Source organism: Bison bison, unplaced genomic scaffold (genome assembly GCF_000754665.1).
Source record: "Bison bison bison isolate TAMUID 2011002044 unplaced genomic scaffold, Bison_UMD1.0 scf7180017864390, whole genome shotgun sequence".
Lineage (NCBI taxonomy): Eukaryota > Metazoa > Chordata > Mammalia > Artiodactyla > Bovidae > Bison > Bison bison.
The window spans coordinates 1027064-1045647 of NW_011494962.1; the positions used below are offsets into that span (position 1 = coordinate 1027064).

At 32.5% G+C, this 18584-nt stretch overlaps 1 protein-coding gene across 1 annotated transcript; it reads right to left on the reverse strand.

The window, feature by feature from the left end:
* Positions 1–8010: 8010 nt before the first annotated feature.
* Positions 8011–14038, reverse strand: LOC105002140 (NKG2-A/NKG2-B type II integral membrane protein-like). Its single transcript, XM_010858653.1, has 7 exons — positions 13661–14038; positions 13085–13183; positions 12540–12593; positions 11566–11714; positions 9732–9832; positions 9288–9408; positions 8011–8255 (listed from the first exon to the last, which is right to left on the reverse strand). Exons 1-6 carry the CDS (start codon positions 13845–13847, stop codon positions 9291–9293), a joined length of 708 nt encoding a protein of 235 aa, XP_010856955.1. The 5' UTR covers positions 13848–14038; the 3' UTR covers positions 8011–8255; positions 9288–9290.
* Positions 14039–18584: the final 4546 nt, after the last annotated feature.

Sequence of the window (18584 nt, forward strand, 5' to 3'; positions counted from 1 at the left end):
CGTGCTCTTACCTCTAACTTGCTGTTTCCTGGAGTCCTTAGCCAGATTTGGTTCTGGGTAGTTTTGCGTTTGATTGTTCATCTCCGCAGCTGTGTAATGTCAAGGATGGCGCTCTATGAAAACTGTACCTAGGTAGTTAATAAATGGTGTATAAAATCACAAGAAGCCTGAAATGGGTGGTGTGTGAGATGAGTGACAGCACTCATTTTGCAGTTAAGCAAGGTGCATGTTTGGTTCTCCTTTCCACAGGGTATTAGTAAGTGTTTCAAGATAGACTAAGTTTTAAAAATGTTTGAAATAATGTTATTTATCATTGGAACAATGAAATTAATAAATTGGTGAAAAATAAAGTTTTAAAGAATAATGTCTTTATCAATTTACAGTTAATTTGCAAAGAAACATTTTAAAACTGTTACAGTAACTATGTTGAAATTAAAATGCCATACTGGAAAAAACAGATGCACCAATATGCCAATTTTTGTGATAATTTTAGAACCCATTAATGGTTAAGGATTGAACCTTCTAAAGAAGAGAGAATAATAGTATTGGCATATGAAATATTTCCTGCACTAAACTACTTTAATTAGTGGTATCATTTATTAAAAGAAAATGAAGTGCTATCAAATAGTTTTATTTTATTTTATTTTGATTGACTGCAAGTTCTTTGAAATCATTAGAAGTTTAGAGAAATATTTCACATGTTAAAAATGTTACATGACATATTAAACTATCCAAAGCTTAGTAAACAATAAAAATAAAATAATATTAAAAAGATTTTAAAATAATTACTTTACAAAAGTAATTAGCAATTGATAATGGCTGAGATATGAAATCATAAAATGATAAATAAAAGTGTCAATCAATTATGGAAGAGCGATACTGACACAGACGCCCAGAAAAATCTTATAGGTGTCAAATCAACGAGGATAGCTTTGGCTGTATCAGCAATTAAATGTCAGATAATGCACATTAATAATTCTGTCACTGGAGTCAGTAGTTAGTGAGAACTAGAATTATTTCTGGCTTTGAAGTGTACAAGATGTGACCTTTAAAAATTATTTAGTATGTAGAAACTAGTTTGCAAACCCAAATTTTTAATAAAATATGTATTACATAGATCATATAAAAGTCATGTTAAATTTTATATTTTATTTTATTATTTTAATATAATTGCCATAATACCATTCATATCAGTCAGGAAAATGTAACATAATTTCTTAGACAGGATCTCTGTATCTGTGTCATTTTTCTTTCTTATTCAATGTTTTGTTCAAGGTTTTAAAAAGCATTTGGTTGTTTATAATTGGATTTAAATTAGGATTTTATTGAAGCTGTATCAGTCTTATTTTTATTAAAACTCAACTGCTTTTATTCTATCTAGATCTGTGAAGAATTACACTGGCCCTTCACAATTTCATGAATCCCCTTTAAGAAGGATGACTTGGGAGAATGGCATTAAAACATGTATAATATCATATAAAAAAAAGAATTCAGGACAAAAAAAAATAAATTTGAGTAGTTCATAAAAAAAAATAAAAAATAACTTTCATAAAACTGAAAAAAAATAAAATAAAAGCATTAATTCAACAAGTTAAAAAAAAGAATCTATTCTTAAAAGCTGAGTGAAATGTTTAATGACATATATAAATATATCTCTACTGATGACAAAATACAGCAGTAACTGTTCCTTGTCATAGTGATTATGAGATTTCACTTTAAATTGCATTGATTTAGAAACTCATTTACACATGTGTATATGCACTTGAATAATAAACAGGCAAGAATTTGAATATTTTACAAAATCCTCCATAATATTTCATATTTTATGCTTACATAATTCTCAGAATTATTCAAATAAATCTACCAGTATATCCTTGATTTGGCTTCATATCAATTGTCCCTAAATTGAACCATATCTAGGCATGGGTAACCTCCTACCAAATGAGATGAGGAATTACAAAGGAGAGAGACACGTACCTTCTGTATGCCAGAGTCCTGACTCCTCTTGTGGGTGACCAAGTTACTGTAGCAAACAGTATTTGTGGTCTTCACAGACTGCCCTGTGAGGGCCACAGTGAAGCAATAGTAGAAAAGGTAGATTTCTCATCATCATGTCACAAAGTTCAAACAGGAAATTCTTACACTTGAGTATTTTCAAGACAATTTATCTCATGACACAACTCCAGAATATAGGAGACTTTGGGTGTGTAGTGTGTCATTTAGTCTGCCCTTTGGTAAGTGCCTCTGAGAAGTTTTTTTCATTTTCTAAAAGATACTGGGGAAAAGATGACTACACCTTTAACTTGTTAACTTGTTTTTATCTCAATCACACATACTACAAACTTAGGCTTTGCTAAGGGTGCCTTCAATGTTTTAAGTTCTACTTTTATATAAAGTTTCTAAATCTTGGCACTGTATTTTTCATTTCCTTATACTCTCATGTTTTCATTCCTGTTGTGGAATAAGTCATAATTCTATTAACAATATTTGTCACTAGGGCTTCCCACTTATAGCTAGTGGTAAAGAACCCTCCTGCCAATGCAGGAAACAAAAGACATGTGGCTTCAATCCCTGGGAAGATCCCCTGGAGCATGTCATGGCAATCCACTTCACTATTCTTGCCTGAGAATCCATATGGAGAGAGGAATCTGGTGGCTACAGTCCATAGTGTCACAAAGAGTCAGACACGACTAAACCGACTTAGCACATACAACACATCATGAATTCAGAAGATTTACTACATGGCATTACATATTTCTTTTCCTTATATTAGCATTATGTCTTTTTGGTTGTAATGAAAACAATCATAATCTATTAACAGTAGTTATTTAAGGGTTGTTGTTTTTCAGTTGCTAAGTAGTGTTGGATAATTCACATCTCCCCTCCCCCATGAACTGTAGCATTCAAGGCTTCCCTGTCCTTAACTATCAACCTTTGCTCAGACTCATGCCCAGTGAGTCAATGATGCCATCCAACCATCTCATGCTCTGTTTGTTTCCACAGTTTGTTGTGATCAACACAGTAAAAGGCTTTGGCATAGTCAATAAAGTAGAAGTAGACGGTTTTATGGAACTCTCTTGCTTTTCGATGATCCAGCAGATGTTGGCAATTTGGTCTCTGGTTCCTCTGCCTTTTCTAAATTCAGCTTGAACATCTGGAAGTTCATGGTTCACATACTGTTGAAGTCTTGTTTGGAGAATTCTGACCATTACTTTGCTAGCATGTGAGATTAGTGCAACTGTGCAATTGTTTGAACATTCTTTGTCATTGCCTTTCTTTGGAATTAGAATGAAACCTGACTTTTTCCAGTCCTGTGGCCACTGCTGAGTTTTTTAAATTTGTTGGCATTTTGAGTGCAGCACTTTCACAGCATCATCTTTTAGGATTTGAAATAGCTCAACTGGAATTCCATCAACTCCACTAGCTTTGTTCGTAATGATGCTTCCTAAGGCCCACTTGACTTCGCATTCCAGGATGTCTGGCTCTAGGTGATTGATCAACCATCATGGTTATCTGGGTCGTGAAGATATTTTCTGTATATTTGTTTTGTGTATTCTGTCACCTCTTCTTGGTATCTTCTGCTTCTGTTAGGTCCATACCAGTTCTGTCGTTTATTGTGCCCATCTTTGAATGAAATGTTCCCTTGGTATCTCTAGTTCTCTTGAAAAGATCTCTTGTCTTTCCCATTCTATTGTTTTCCTCTATTTCTTTGCATTGATCACTGAGGAAGTCTTTCTTATCTCTCCCTGCTATTCTTTAGAACTCTGTTTTTAAATGGGTATATCTTTTTCTCTTTTGCCTTTAGCTTCTCTTCTTTTCTTAGCTATTTGCAAAGCCTCCTCAGATAACCATTTTGCATTTTTTTCTTGGGAATGTTCTTGATCACTGCCTCCTGAACCATTTCATGAACCTCTGTCCATAGTTCTTCAAGCATTGTGGCTATCAGATTTAATGCCTTGGATCTATTTGCCACTTCCTCTGTATGATGGTTTTTGCTGACTGTATAGAGCTCCTCCATCTTTGACTGCAAAGAATATAATCAATCCGATTTTGGTATTGAGCATCTGGTGATGTCCCTGTGTAGAGTCATCTCTTGTGTTGTTGGAAGAAGGTGTTTGCTATGACCAGTGAGTTCTCTTGGCAAAACTCTGTTAGCTTTTGCCATGCTTTATTTTGTTCTCCAAGGCCAAACTTGCCTGTTACTTCAGGTATCTCTTGACTTTCTCCTTTTGATCAAGCTATATCACCATGGCAGAGATTGAAATATTGAATACTCACCATATCATTCATTGATGATCCTCAAATCATAACATGTTATCTATATTTTTAATAGGAATATTTGTTGTAAATAACAAAAGCCCAAGTTTCCATAGGGGAAAAAAAAGCTTTTAAATTTTCACTTCACAAGAAAATGGGGAAGGCAGAAAATGTTGACCTTTTTGCAAAACACACATGTAAAATATTAAATAAACTATCAAATTTGCCTCAAATGGATTTTTTTTATCAGTTGTCACTTGTATCAAGAAAAGGATAAATGTTTATCTACCATTCCTAAGGATATTCACTTTCAGCATCACTTCTAGAACATTGAGTTGAGGGAACCACTATTTTTTGCTTTCTGAAATCTATACAAATGTAATGTAAACTCAGTTATGTCCTTGTAATGAAGACTAATACTTGAGCCTTCTAAAACAGTGACTAATGGCTACCTATATGGTTGTATCTATCCATTATATTTTATTTTCATAAACTAAATTGATAATTTTCTCTATTACTCACATCCTAGAATTATAGTTATTGAAACATTTATTAGAGGTGTCACACAATGTAAAATATACTAATGTTTATTTTTAAAATTTGAAGCAGTTATATCTACTGCTTTCATATCCTTTGCTGTTTTCAATAATGTTACACATGTCAGGTTCTTTGTTATATGTAAAAATACGAGTTTAATCTGAAGAAACTGCCCTCCACGCAGGAGACATGGGTTCGATCCTTGGGTTGGGAAGATCCACTAGAGAGGGAATGACTACCCACTCCAGTAATCTTGCCCGGAGAATTCCGTTGACAGAGGAGTTTGGCAAGCTACAGTTAATGGTGTTGCAGAGTCGGATACAACTGAGTGAGTACATTTTCATTTTCTCTTTCTCTGGCATTTAACTTTAATAAAATCTATGTTCAGACAACATACAGCAAAGATAAAATTACTCAAAACACTAAAAGTAGTTTGAATTTACTTTTTGTGATATGAATATATCGATTTGTAACTATGTCTATTAATGGCCATACTTAGTGACCTAAGAGAGAGAGAGAAATTGGAAGTCAACAACAAGTGAAAATGTCCTTTTCACCTAACGACAAGATCAATTCATTTTCAAGGAAGTTTTTTAAATGGAGAGAAATTACCAACTGACTCTATAAAAGGAAATATTTAGGGTCTTCTAAAGAAGGAACTCTTAATCTAGGTAAAATTTTATAAAACGATTTGAAGAAAAGAACTTGTGTGACTACATCCAAATAAATATTGAGAGGTAAAATATTAATGATAAAATTTCAAATTGTAAACACATATTTGTATTAGAACTCAAGGAAGTGAATACAGCATGAGCAGTAAATAAAAGTAGAGAATAAATATATCCTTTCATTGTTTGAGAAGTGGGTGAAAGTACTAACTTGGACTTTATTGAGTAAAGAATACAATCTGCAAAATGTAGGGCACGAATTAAACTAAGGCATATTAAATGAATAAATTCTTCCAGATTAGTGTAAAAAATATTTATTTTGAAAAATAAGAAAAAATAAAGTACAATTCAAAGAAACAATATATTGTACTTAAAAATTAATTATATATACTTACATACAAATAAAATATGTAAAGTTTACAATAATTTAAAAATTAGGTTAAATATATATGAAATAGCCTTCCGCTTCTAAGAATGTTCATAATTTAAAACATTTCATTTAATACAGCTATATATATAGAAGAGTTATTTTAATAACTGCTGTCCTAGTTACAATTATTTTAGAAATAAAGAGGAAATTTAAAAAGCTGAAAAATGATATGATGCAACACAAGATGGTAGAACTAATAAAGTTAATGTGCTGTCACAATACGAGGGAAGAATCTTGTTAGAAAAGATGAAGTGTTTCATAACAATATACTGAGGATCCAAGCCATTAGCAATTACAAAAAAACTGCATGTACTTAATAGTACAAGTTCAACAAAGATTTGAGAAAAGTATGTAGGTTAAATAATCATAAATGGAGATTTAAATAATTACTTCTCACTGCTCATCTGGCAAGCAGATATACCAGTAAGGCTATAGATAGATCTAAACTAGACAATTAACCAAAATATTTGTGCACACACACACTTATATACTCGTATAGAACACTCACACTTTTAATTACACTCAAATTTTCCAAAAATTCACTGTATATTCATAATCCTGATTACATTAATATGAAGTATATAGAACTGTAGTGTCACTATAACAGCCATAAGTCAAGTTTGGCAGATGGACACTTGAAATGTGAGTATTCAAATTTAATTTTTAATTTATTATAAAAAAATAAAAATTTAAGATTTCCTCCTCATTCACACCAGCAGCATATAATAGAGATATAGATTGCTTCCAGATTCATAGAAAATTCTTTACAATCTAAGCTAGAAGGTAATAACCAAAAGTGTGAAAACCTTTATCTAGTTTTAATTTCAATTACACATTTGTAAATAACATATGAACCAAAGAAAAATCCACAAAGTTCTCAATTTTTATATGATTTTGAAGGAAAATGCAATAGTAAAATCTGCCTTGTGAAATATCAATTGCCTTAAATGCATACATTGCAAACAAACAAATAAGAAAGAATAAATTTGAGGAGGTGCCACTAGAAACTAAAACTTAAAAAGCAATCTGGGTGAAATTAAATTCAAGTATAGTCCAAATAGGAGAAGGCAATGACATCCCACTCCAGTACTCTTGCCTGGAAAATCCCATGGATGGAGGAGCCTGGTAGGCTGCAGTCCATGGGGTCGCTAAGAGTCGGACCTGACTGAGCGACTTCACTTTCATGCATTGGAGAAGGAAACGGCAACCCAATCCAGTGCTCTTGCCTGGAGATTTCCAGGGATGGGGGAACCTGTTGGGCTGCCGTCTCTGGGGTCGCAGAGTCGGACACGACTGAGGTGACTTAGCATAGTCCAAATAAAGAAGTAAAAGGAAAATAAATGATGCAAAATCATGACAAAGAAAGCAAGTATATTAGAAAGGAATAAAATGGTCAATGTCATTTTCATTTGAAAGGCAGTATAATTGATAAAAGACGTTTAAAGAAAAAATGAGAAGACATAAATCTTTTACATCTATAATAAATATGACAACAGCATTACTGTTTTTATAGATGTTAAATAGATAAGAAAACCATACTATGAATATATTCTACTATCTATATGAAATGCCTAAAAAATGCAATTTACCAAATGCAGTACAACTTGGATCCTGAATAAACTTAATATGTGCTAAAGATATGGCATTCATTGCATAAAGTTCCTACAAAAAAAGTTCTAGAAACTCTAATGATAGCAGCAGTGAATAATAACACTTAAAATTATACCAGGTCTTTCACAAAGTCTCCAGGTAAGATAAAAAAAAAAAAAAAGGAACGCTTCCCAATAGAGCCTTGAGAACAAAACTTGCCAGCTTACATAATATTAAGGAACTCAGTCCTGTCTCTTTGTGAAAATTGATGAAGAAAATATTTTAATCTAAGTATGACATATGCACTGATTTTAAGAGAAAGAAAATACAGAATGATCATTGTGGTTTCATTTCAGCAATGTTTGACTGGTTAATATTTGAAGTAAATAGGAACATTTGGAGGAAAAACTTTATTTTTTAAATTAATTTATTTATTTTAATTGGAGGCTAATTACAATATTGTGGTAGTTTTTGCCATACATAAGCATTATTTTTTTAAAAATTTCTCATTCTATTGAAGAAAAAATAAAACTGAAACACTACTGATTGGTTACAAAATTTATAAGAAAAAATAAATAATATGGAATTGCTTTCATAGTAAAAAAGTATGATCAAAAAATCCTTAAACCTCATACTTGAAGATAAAGTATTGAAATATATTCCCATAATATAGGAATGATACATAAAGGACCTTTACAGTACCTTCTATTTGACATTGAAGATAAAAGCTTGCAGTGTAAAAATAAGTCAAGAAAAAAACAAAGCAATTGTACCTGGAGAGAAGAAATAAAACATGATTATTTATAGTTGCAATATCTGTTTTTATTTTAAAAATCCAGAAGAATGTAAATTTGAAACAATAGAATTAATACATAAAATCAGAGAGGTCATTGGACATAAGATCAGCCTGTAAACCTTTTTCTTTGTTTGTTTATTTCTGCTGCAGGAGCAAAAATTACCAAAAATTTAAAAAGCAACGATGACATTTACAAAAGCATGGATATGAAATATCCATATTTCTCTAAGATTTCAATATTGAAAAATGTAAAACATGCTAAGCGGATTTCCTTGACAGTCAGTGGATGGGACTCTGTGCTCCCCAGCGTGGGGGGTGCAGGTTGGATTCCTGGCTTGGAAACTAAGATTCCACCTGCCACCTGGAGTGGCCAAAAATAATTAAATAAATAAAATAGAAAGAAATTAAGAGAAAACCTAAATTATTGGAAGGATAAAGCATGGTACTGATTGGAAGAATCAATATTGCAAAGATTACTCTCTTTACAATTTACTTTAAAGATTAAATGCAGTTCCAAGCAGTTTTTTAAAATAGCTTTATTGAGATGTGATTTACATAGCATAAAATTCATCCATTTAAAGTGTATAATCAGTTATTTTATGTACATTTCCAATTTGCGACCTTTGCCACCATCAAAATCTAGAAAGTATTCATCACTGTTCAGCTAGCAGTCATTTTCTATCCCCACCTCCCCACAGCTCTTGGTCATCACTAATCTGCTTCTGGTCTCTCTTTTCTTATTTTTGGTATTTCATGTAAATGATCCTATATACCATGTGATCCTTTAGAAAGTTTGATTGCCATAAATGTATTATTGAGCGAAAAAGTCAGACACAAAAGGAATGATATCCGTACTTTCTGGTGTGCATATTAAATTTCAATAGTTGTTTTTTTTTTTTTAAACTTCCATTATTAGAAAAAAGAATATAATGCATTTTGAAGTTTATGCAATCATACTATTATTTCCATTTCATAAGAGATGAAGTTACCCAACAGCAGCCAAACTTACTTTTTAATTCTCAAGCTTGTGCTTGCAAGTATAAAAATTTGGGAATTCACAGTCATCTGACTTTATGTCCCCCGAGGATAGCACTGCACAGTTTCCTTTCTCAGGTAAGACGTCTAATACCCTGTAATGGAAAGCATTGCATAATTCTGTTATGATATATGAGGACAGCTCATGAAGTTATAAAATTTCTGTATAACAGTAATAAAAAAGATATTTTGAAAGTGGGTAATGGTGTTTTTAACATAATTTCAGGCAGAGTTTGTTATTAGGAAAATGGAATACTGAGTATCCCATTTTCTAATAGTTCTATCAACATTTTATTAACTTTCAACATCTTCCTTCATCATTGTGTAATTCAACCAAAACAAATGTTTTAATAATATTCTTAAAATACATATTTTTAATATGTTCCTCCTCTATATAGTATTGTTTTTAAAAACTTACTGTAGTTTGCAAGTTGAGCCATTTTGCCACATCCACGGATGACCACGGCCTTCACGAAAGACTGGAATCCATGACATAATTGATAGGGACTTCAGAAATGTCTACACAAAAGTATTTTCATTTAATCACTATGAAAGAATTTATTAATTCTTAAAATGCAAATAGTGTGCTCTTTCATAGGACCTTGAGTTTTCTGAACAAGATGAGTGTTAGAATCTAATCTAACACTAAAAATACAAAGTTGAAAGTTTTAATATTTGTCAAAGCATTAACAAATGTCAGTACTTGTGATTAAAAATAAACTCAAACATTTATGTTTGTCAATTTCATTGCTTTTCTCATGTTAATAAGTAGAAGTCTGATTCATGCAGTTTAATTGCTACCCATGATGTCAAATTAAACATAGCAAGGGTTTAAATGTTTTCAGATTCTGTGACATTTGTTTTTCTAGATACTGTGATTATATCACTGGATTTCACTACTATTTTTCTGAGTTTCAGCGTTAGAAGGAAATTAAGGGGTTGAAATTGAGAAAATAAGTGACATGAAAGATAAAGTTTTGATTTTCCGGGATCCACACCATTCTTTGCCTAGATGAACCCCAAATCAATCTTTTTTCTGTATTGCTGGAATCCAGTGGACAAGACAAAGGGTCAGAGACTCATTTCTCTCTGCTCCTCCCTGCTAAGTACAACTGTAAACATGGGAACTAATGAAAGACACAAGAATGGAGAACTCTGAAAGGTGGAAAGAGAAGGGTGATGTGGTTGGAGACTTAACAGCAGCTTGACTCTTCTGTAATCTCTCATCACTTCTCCAGGATGAGAGAACAAGGTGAGAGGTTAGGGAACAACAATTAGGGGCATCTTATATCTTCCCCCAAAGAAGAAAATGACCTAGACCTGCTAAATGACTTACCAGCCTAGCTGTAGGAGGGGGCACAGATAAGCCATTCCATTCTTTCAGTGTGTTGAGGGGAATCCTGTCGACAATGCCATGTGAGCCTTATAAAGTGCCCATCAGGACACCTGCTAACAAGGAGCAGTTAGAGGAAGTTCTCCTCCTGCTTCCACAAAGAGAACTAAAGTTGGGAGGCTGAGATGGAGGTGGGGCCAGGAAAGAGGGTCTCATATCTAAAAGCACTGAACCCAGGAAGCCTCTTTTCCCTGACGGCATAAAACTCCATCTCCATTCAGAGACACTGGATAGAATGGATTTTAAATGTTATATTTACATAATGAATAATAGACATTAACAAACACCATGTAAATGCAAGAATATGGATGAATTGCAAAACCAGTACATGGGAGTGTGCGGAGACTGAAAGAAAAATGCATACTGTTTGATTCTATGTACACGAAGAGCAAAAACATGCAAAGAGATTATATAACATCAAATGTCACGACAGTGGGTAAATAAGGAGGACACATAAGTGATGACAAGTTACAAAGGATGGGTGCTGGAAAGTTGAAACTTCTAATCCATGATCTGATGTGTAATTACATGGTTCTATTTATTTTGTGATCTATATGAAAATGTATGATATGTATACTTTCCTTGATATATATTAAAATTAAATAGCACAGTTTATCTTAGAATATAATAGCACTTGTAGCAGTGTGGTTTTCAGTGAAAAGCAAGAATGGAAATAATCAAGCATGAATTCATAGGATAAATATTAATAAAGTATCATAAGGTTGTATTTCATTATTTAGTAAAATAACAGGCCTTAAACAAACTACAAATACATACAAAAATACAAGTGAATTCCAACAAATATAACACTGACTGAATCAAGCCTTTAACAAAATGTTGGAAACATTTGATATCTTACCAGTTCCTCTTCATTATCTATATAAAGCAGAGTAGAGTTCCTAGAAGCACAGGCTGTCAAACTCCCATTCCACGTTTTTTCTTCAAAAATAATACAATAGCAGTTGTGGGAATATGTAAACCAGTCTTTTGAATGACCACAATGGCATTCTGAAGAAAGATTGTGAATTACTAGCCAAAAAATATTGAATTTTAGAAAATAAAAGTCAATTTACATATATGCATGCTGCTGCTGCTGCTAAGTCACTTCAGTCGTGTCCGACTCTGCGACCCTATTGATGGCAACCCAACAGGCTCCCATGTCCCTGGGATTCTCCAAGTAAGAATACTGGAGTGGGTTGCCATTTCTTTCTCCAATGCATGAAAGTGAAATGTGAAAGTGAAGTCGTTCAGTCATGTCCGACTCCTAGTGACCCCATGGACTGCAGCCTACCAGGCTCCTCCATCCATGGTATTTTCCAGGCAAGAGTACTGGACTGAGTTGCCATTGCCTTCTCCAACATATATGCATAGATATAAACATATATATATATGTATATACGTGTTTAGACAATGTATCTATGCATCCTCAAGGTTGGTACATATTAAACAAACCAACACATACATTCACAGAAAGGGTTAGTCTCTCATAACCCAATTTATGTCTCCATATAAAGCAAGGACAAAGAAATACCCACTCTTTACACATGCTGAAAATCAAGAAATGAAACCTCTGCTTTAGAATAATAAACTTATTTGTCTCTTATCATTTTATAGCAGAAGGAAATTAGAACCAGTTTTCAACAATTGCATTGTTCATATTGATCATATTGTTGTATAGGCAGAAGCATTCTCCTATAATCATTACTTATAAATATTTGTTGCTCTATTTTCCAATTTATGTTCTACCCCATAATCTATTCTTATTTTCATTAGCCTAAGACAGAGACAAAATACCAACTGTATGTATGCCAGAGCTTTAAAATCATTATGTACCTTTCTGGAGCCTTGTTATCCGAGAGGAGTTATTCTGTTCCTGCTTTAGAGTAGCTACAAAATTAATCATTACAAAAGTTAATATTGCTCTAAATAAATCATAATGATTTTAGTTTCTGAGTTTAAAATTTGGTTTATTATTTATGATTAGAGTAATCTAAAATAAAACTGATTTTACCTAGAAAAATTAATTAAGCAATGAAGATTTGGTGGAAAAAAAATATTTCAAAAACCAAAAGTAACAGATGCCACCACCTCTTACAGTATTTGTTTTAATCAATTAAGAATTAATTTATGTTTATCAATAAGTTATTTCAATCTCCTAATACATGTTTTTGAGTTATGAAATTAGAATATACAAATATGTACCCTCTGTAAATATTCTGTGTTGTATATTTTTGACAGATTCAGAATTACCATTCCACATTTAGTCTAAATGCATATTTTTTAATGATAGGCACATTCTATAATATTATGACATGTTTAGAAGACTGACCATTATTAAAGTGAAAAGTTCCCTTACAGTTTTTAAAAAATGTACTTACAGGGAGTAATAACGATCATTGTTACCACAGTGGACATCAGGACAAGGCAGATGATTCCGAGGATCCCAGCAATGAGCTTCTCTGGAGGTGATGGTGAACCTGCAGGGAGAGAAAAGGAACTACTGAGAAAGGAGTGATGGGAGCAATTGTTTAGAGTAGACATAACACTGCTGTTGCTGCTAAGTTGCTTCAGTCGTGTCCGACTCTGTGCAACCCCATAGACAGCAGCCTACACTAGAACCCATGTAAACAGAGAGTTATGTATATAAACTTGGACCCCAAACTCAATTTCTACAACTGTAGAAATATACCATGTAGAAATATATATTCTCTCAAAATATACCATTGCATTTTCAGCAAATATAATGCTGCATTAGTTGTTGATTAAAGACTACAAATTTCAGCAATGCCAGAATGAAAGTAGTTCTCTGATTTCACATTAAATACCATACCCAACTTTAAGCTCTCTTCCTCAAAATGAAAAATATGTGACTTATCCCCTACTCCTTCTCCACCCTTTTGCACCCCAACTGCATATCCTGGAACAGTTCCACCTAGTGACTGGTAATGTTTTACCTTTGAAGTGGTAGTTCTCCTCATTCCCTTGAAGATTCTGAGAAGCATTTTGAAGATTTAATTCAGCATATGTTAATTCCTGAGGAGCTATTGAAATGGAACCTTTAGAGCCCTTAGGTTTTATTCGCTGTCTCTTTGAGTTCTTGACTCCCTTCAGTTCTGCATAGATTACTCCTTGGTTATTCATCTCTGAAGCTGAGTGATGTCAAGGACTGTGCTCTAAGTGAACTGAGGAATGAGTGGTGTATATAAGACAAGAATCCTACTGCAATAACATGGGGCGGGGCAAAGAGCTTAGTGTTCACTTTGCAGCTGAACAAACTTAAAGCCTGGTTCTAAATTCCTTGGAACTTCAAACAAGGATTTCATGATAGAACACTTTTTAAAAAAAAGATATTTTATATTTGACAATATATTATTGGTTAAACAATGAAAAGCAATAAATCAGGGAATAATAAAGAAGTTCATGACTAATAATATCCTTATTAAGTTAGATTCCACAGAAATATTTTAACAGCATTACAGTGCTTGTATTAAAATGAAAATATTTTGTAATACAACAGAGATTCAACCATAATTTTGATTATTTTGAAATCCAACACTGGTTATAGATGAAGTACTTTAAAGATGAGGATAAAGTTGGCATTTCCTGTACTAAATTATAGTATATGGTGACATTTATTTACTAAAAAGGGTACCAAATGCTCTTTATTTTGAATGGTTGAGGAATTCTTAGAAAACTTTAAAAGTTGAGGTACTACTTCATATATTGAAAAATATTATGTGACAAACTAAACATAACCTAAATAATATTAAAAATAAAACAATAGAAAAAGACTAAAAAATATTTATTTTACAAACCTAATTGATAATTGATTTAGTGACTAAGGTCTGAATTCACAAAATGATAAACAAATATAGGACATTTATGGAAGAACACTGTTGGTTCAAACTTCCAGAAAGATCTTATAGATGTCAAAGTTAGTAAAGGTCATTATATTTGTATAAGTGATGATAATTGCTTATAAAATCCAGAAAACATAGCTTAATAATTCAGTCAATGGATGCATTAGTCAGAAAGATCTGGAAATTAATTATGGATTTGAAACTTAAAGAAGTGTGTTCTTTAAAAGTTACTTAGTGTCTAGTAACCTATATTATTAATCTAACATGGAAATAATATGTAATATATAATGCATGTTACACTGAGCACTCAATCTGGTACCTATATGTTCTATAAATATTAGTTTTTAACTACTGTTTAAGTTACAATTTCTGTGTTACTATTTCTGATTCATATCAGTTAGATCCTGGAAAGCAATTTGTTAAACAAGAGTATCTTTAATTAGTATAGTACATCTTTTCTGAACTGTTTGTTCAATATTTTTTAAAATCCTGTCATTACTTACAGTTAAGGTTATATTAGTATTTAGGAAGCTACTTCATCTCGATTTTTATTAAAAATAAAACTGATTTTATTCAATCTAAGTGCATATATAAAGAATTATGTTTGGCCTTTTTATGCAATGAATTCTTTCCCAAGAATCTATTTATAGAAGTCAAGAGAAATATATATTAACATATTATTATACAAGAAACCTACCTTCTACTGATTATAAAATCCCAAACTAGTTGTTCTCTGTCAAGATGCCTGCAGCTTTCACTTAAGAATTATATACAAATCCAAATATGCACTTGACTAGCATTCTACAGACACTAATTTGAATACTTGGAGAAATCTTCCATTGTATTTGATATTTTATGGTTGTTTTTTACCCTGAGTTATTTTTTTAAACTAATATTATACTTTGATTTTGTTGTATATTAACTATACTTCAGTTCCTTCACATCTAACATTTGCTAGTTCCCACTAAGTGAGATGGTCTAGTAGAGAGACAGGCGAGAAGGGACACATACCTTCTGTTGGCCAGAAAGTCGTGCATCCTTTAGTGGGGAGGTCAGGTTACTCTCATAAAAGAGGCCTGCTATAGCTGTGTAATAAAAGGAGAAATTTAAAAACATAAATCCAGGACAAGAATAAACAATGTCTGTGACCTTCACATACTGCCCTTTGAAGGCTCAGAGTGAAGTGAGAGTGGAAAAAGTTGATTTGTCATCAATGTGTCACTTCAGGTTTGAACAGGAAATTCTCACATTTGGGCTATTTGAAAAGAGTTTAGCCTATCACACACCTCCAGAAAATAGGAAACTTTGGACTCCAATTGAAAGGACAGATGGACCTCTAAGTGTGCTATTTATATTTTCAATTTTCAAGTGCCTCTGAGAAATTATTTCCATATTCTACAAGATCTGAGGACACTGAGGTTTAACCACCCATGCAGTTATCTTGCTTCCATCTCAATCATATACATTGCAAACTTAGAATACTTCAAGTTTTTCTTTTAAAACTAGATTGCTAAATCTTGGCAGTACATATGCCTTTTCCTCACATCCATTATTACTTCATTTCCATTGTCATTAAAGAAGTTCTATGAATCATAATCCCATTTTCAATAAATATTTAAAGATATTTGTCCCTAATTATTCTGAGAAATTACTGCATTGCCAACCATAGTGTACCTTGCACAGAGTCCATCATTTTCAAAATACCATCTCCCTTTCTCTGCCTTAGTTCTTACATTCAGCTTTAATCTTATTAAATAAATATTTTAATGTATAAATTTCCTCTGATAAAAATAAATTCCCTTTGAAAGGATAAATATAAACAATATTAAATGTATCATCATGACATAGGTTGAGATATTAAATAACTACTCATCATATCAGATAACTCATCACTTTCCAGCTACCCACCTTCAAATTTTACATTCTCATCATCCCTTCTCTTTTTGTTATAATGAAGGAAACATTAGTAATTTTAATTTTTATCCACCCATTCCTACCTTTAGAGACTAAATGAGTCACCACAGGCATGTCCACAGTTGATCACCATCAGTTTGTTTTACTTTCCTAGTTTCTTCCCACTTCTGTTTTCTCCTTAGGATTCACTTTGTTAGTCTTTACAATATGAAAAATGTCAGTTCTTACCCCCAAACTGAACCACCTTCAGACTACTTGCAATCCAGCATTTTCCTGAGTGCTCAAACCAGAAACTTAGGATGAAATTGAGGCAGGGTCATAGAGGTTTGTGATGTGACTAAGATTGGAAGAAAACTATTGGCAATGTCAAGAGATGTCCAATATGCTGTCAGAGTAGGAAATAAAAACTCCCTCCAGTATTCTTGCCTGGAGAATTCCATGGACAAAGGAGCCTTGTGGGCTACAGTAGGGTCACAAAGAGTTGGACACAAATGAGAGACTAACACACACATCAAATTGGTCATGAATTCATCCTCCAATCCTCAATCATGCCTAGTTGTCTATATTTCACTAGGAATATTTATATCACAATATAAACCCAAGTCAAACTTTGCAGTTCAAGAAAAGGTAATTTTTAAACATATCTAACAAAACAATGGGAAGGGGAGGAAAAGAAGACATAAGCCACAAGATAAATGGCACATGCAAATGAAAATGATAAGAAAGCAGGTATAACAATATTCATATCAGATAAAATAGTCTTTAAAACAAATTTCATAATGAAAGACAAAGGACACTATGTAATGATAAGGAGATCAATATAAGAAAAGGATATTATACTTGTTAGCATATATCCACCCAATATATTTAGGAGGACCTAAATACATAAAACAAACACCACAGACATAAAAATAATAATTGAAGGGAATACAATAATAGTAGGAGCTTTTTAACACCTCACTGACATCACTGGACAGATCTTCTGGACATAAAATCCGTAAGGCAGCAGAGAATCTAAGTGACACAATAGAACTGATGAACTTAATTGATATCTACAGGACATTACATACAAAAAACCCAGGATATCCTTTTAAGTGCACATAGAACATTCTCAAGGTTAGACCACATACTAGAACACAAAATATGCCTTAAGGGGTAGAAATTATTTCACACATCTTTTCTGACCACAACTCTGTAAATAGAAATAAAATAAGAAATAAAATAAAATGATAAAAGAATGATTACATGGAAGCTAAAAACACAATACTAAAACCCAATGGGTCAGCAATGAAATGAAAGAGAAAAATCAGAAAAATACCTAGAGATAAATGATGATGAAAAGACAACCTTATAAAACCTATGGGACTGAGCAAAAGCAGTTCTAAAATGGAAGGTCATAGGGATACAGAACTTTCTTAAAGAAGAAAATCTCAAATATACAACCTAACCTACCACTTAAAAAAATTAGAAAAAGAGGGACAAACAAACCCAAAAGTCATCAGAAGGAAGGAAATAACAAAGATCGGAGAGGAAATAAATAAGAAATTAAAAACAATAGAGGAAATAAAGTAAAGATAATTTTTTTTTGAGAATGTAAAGAAAATTAAGCCAAGTTCACCAAAAAGAAAAGAGAGCTCAAATTTAAAAAAAGAAATTAAAAAATAAAAATGAGAAATAACAACCAATACCAGAGAAAATTTTAAAAAAATAAGAAAATACTATGTCAACAAACTGGACAACCTAGAAGAAACAAACAAGTTTCCAGAAATGTACAACCTTCCAAAGTGAGTTATGAAAAAAAAGATAATTTGAACAGCATGATCACTGGAAGTGAAATAGAATCTGTCATCTTAAAAAACTCCCTACAAACAATAGTTCAGGTCTGGATGGCTTCACTGGGGAATTTTACCAAATATACAAAGAAAAAATTTATTTTAGTTCTTCTTGCATTATTCTAAAAGGCTGAAAAGGAGGGAACACTCCTAAAGACATTCTAAGAAGCCACCAGCATCCTGATGTCAAATCAGACAAAGATACTGAAGAAAAAAAAACAAAAAAAAGAGAGAGAGAGAAAGAAAAAAAGAGAAAATTATTAAAGGCCAAT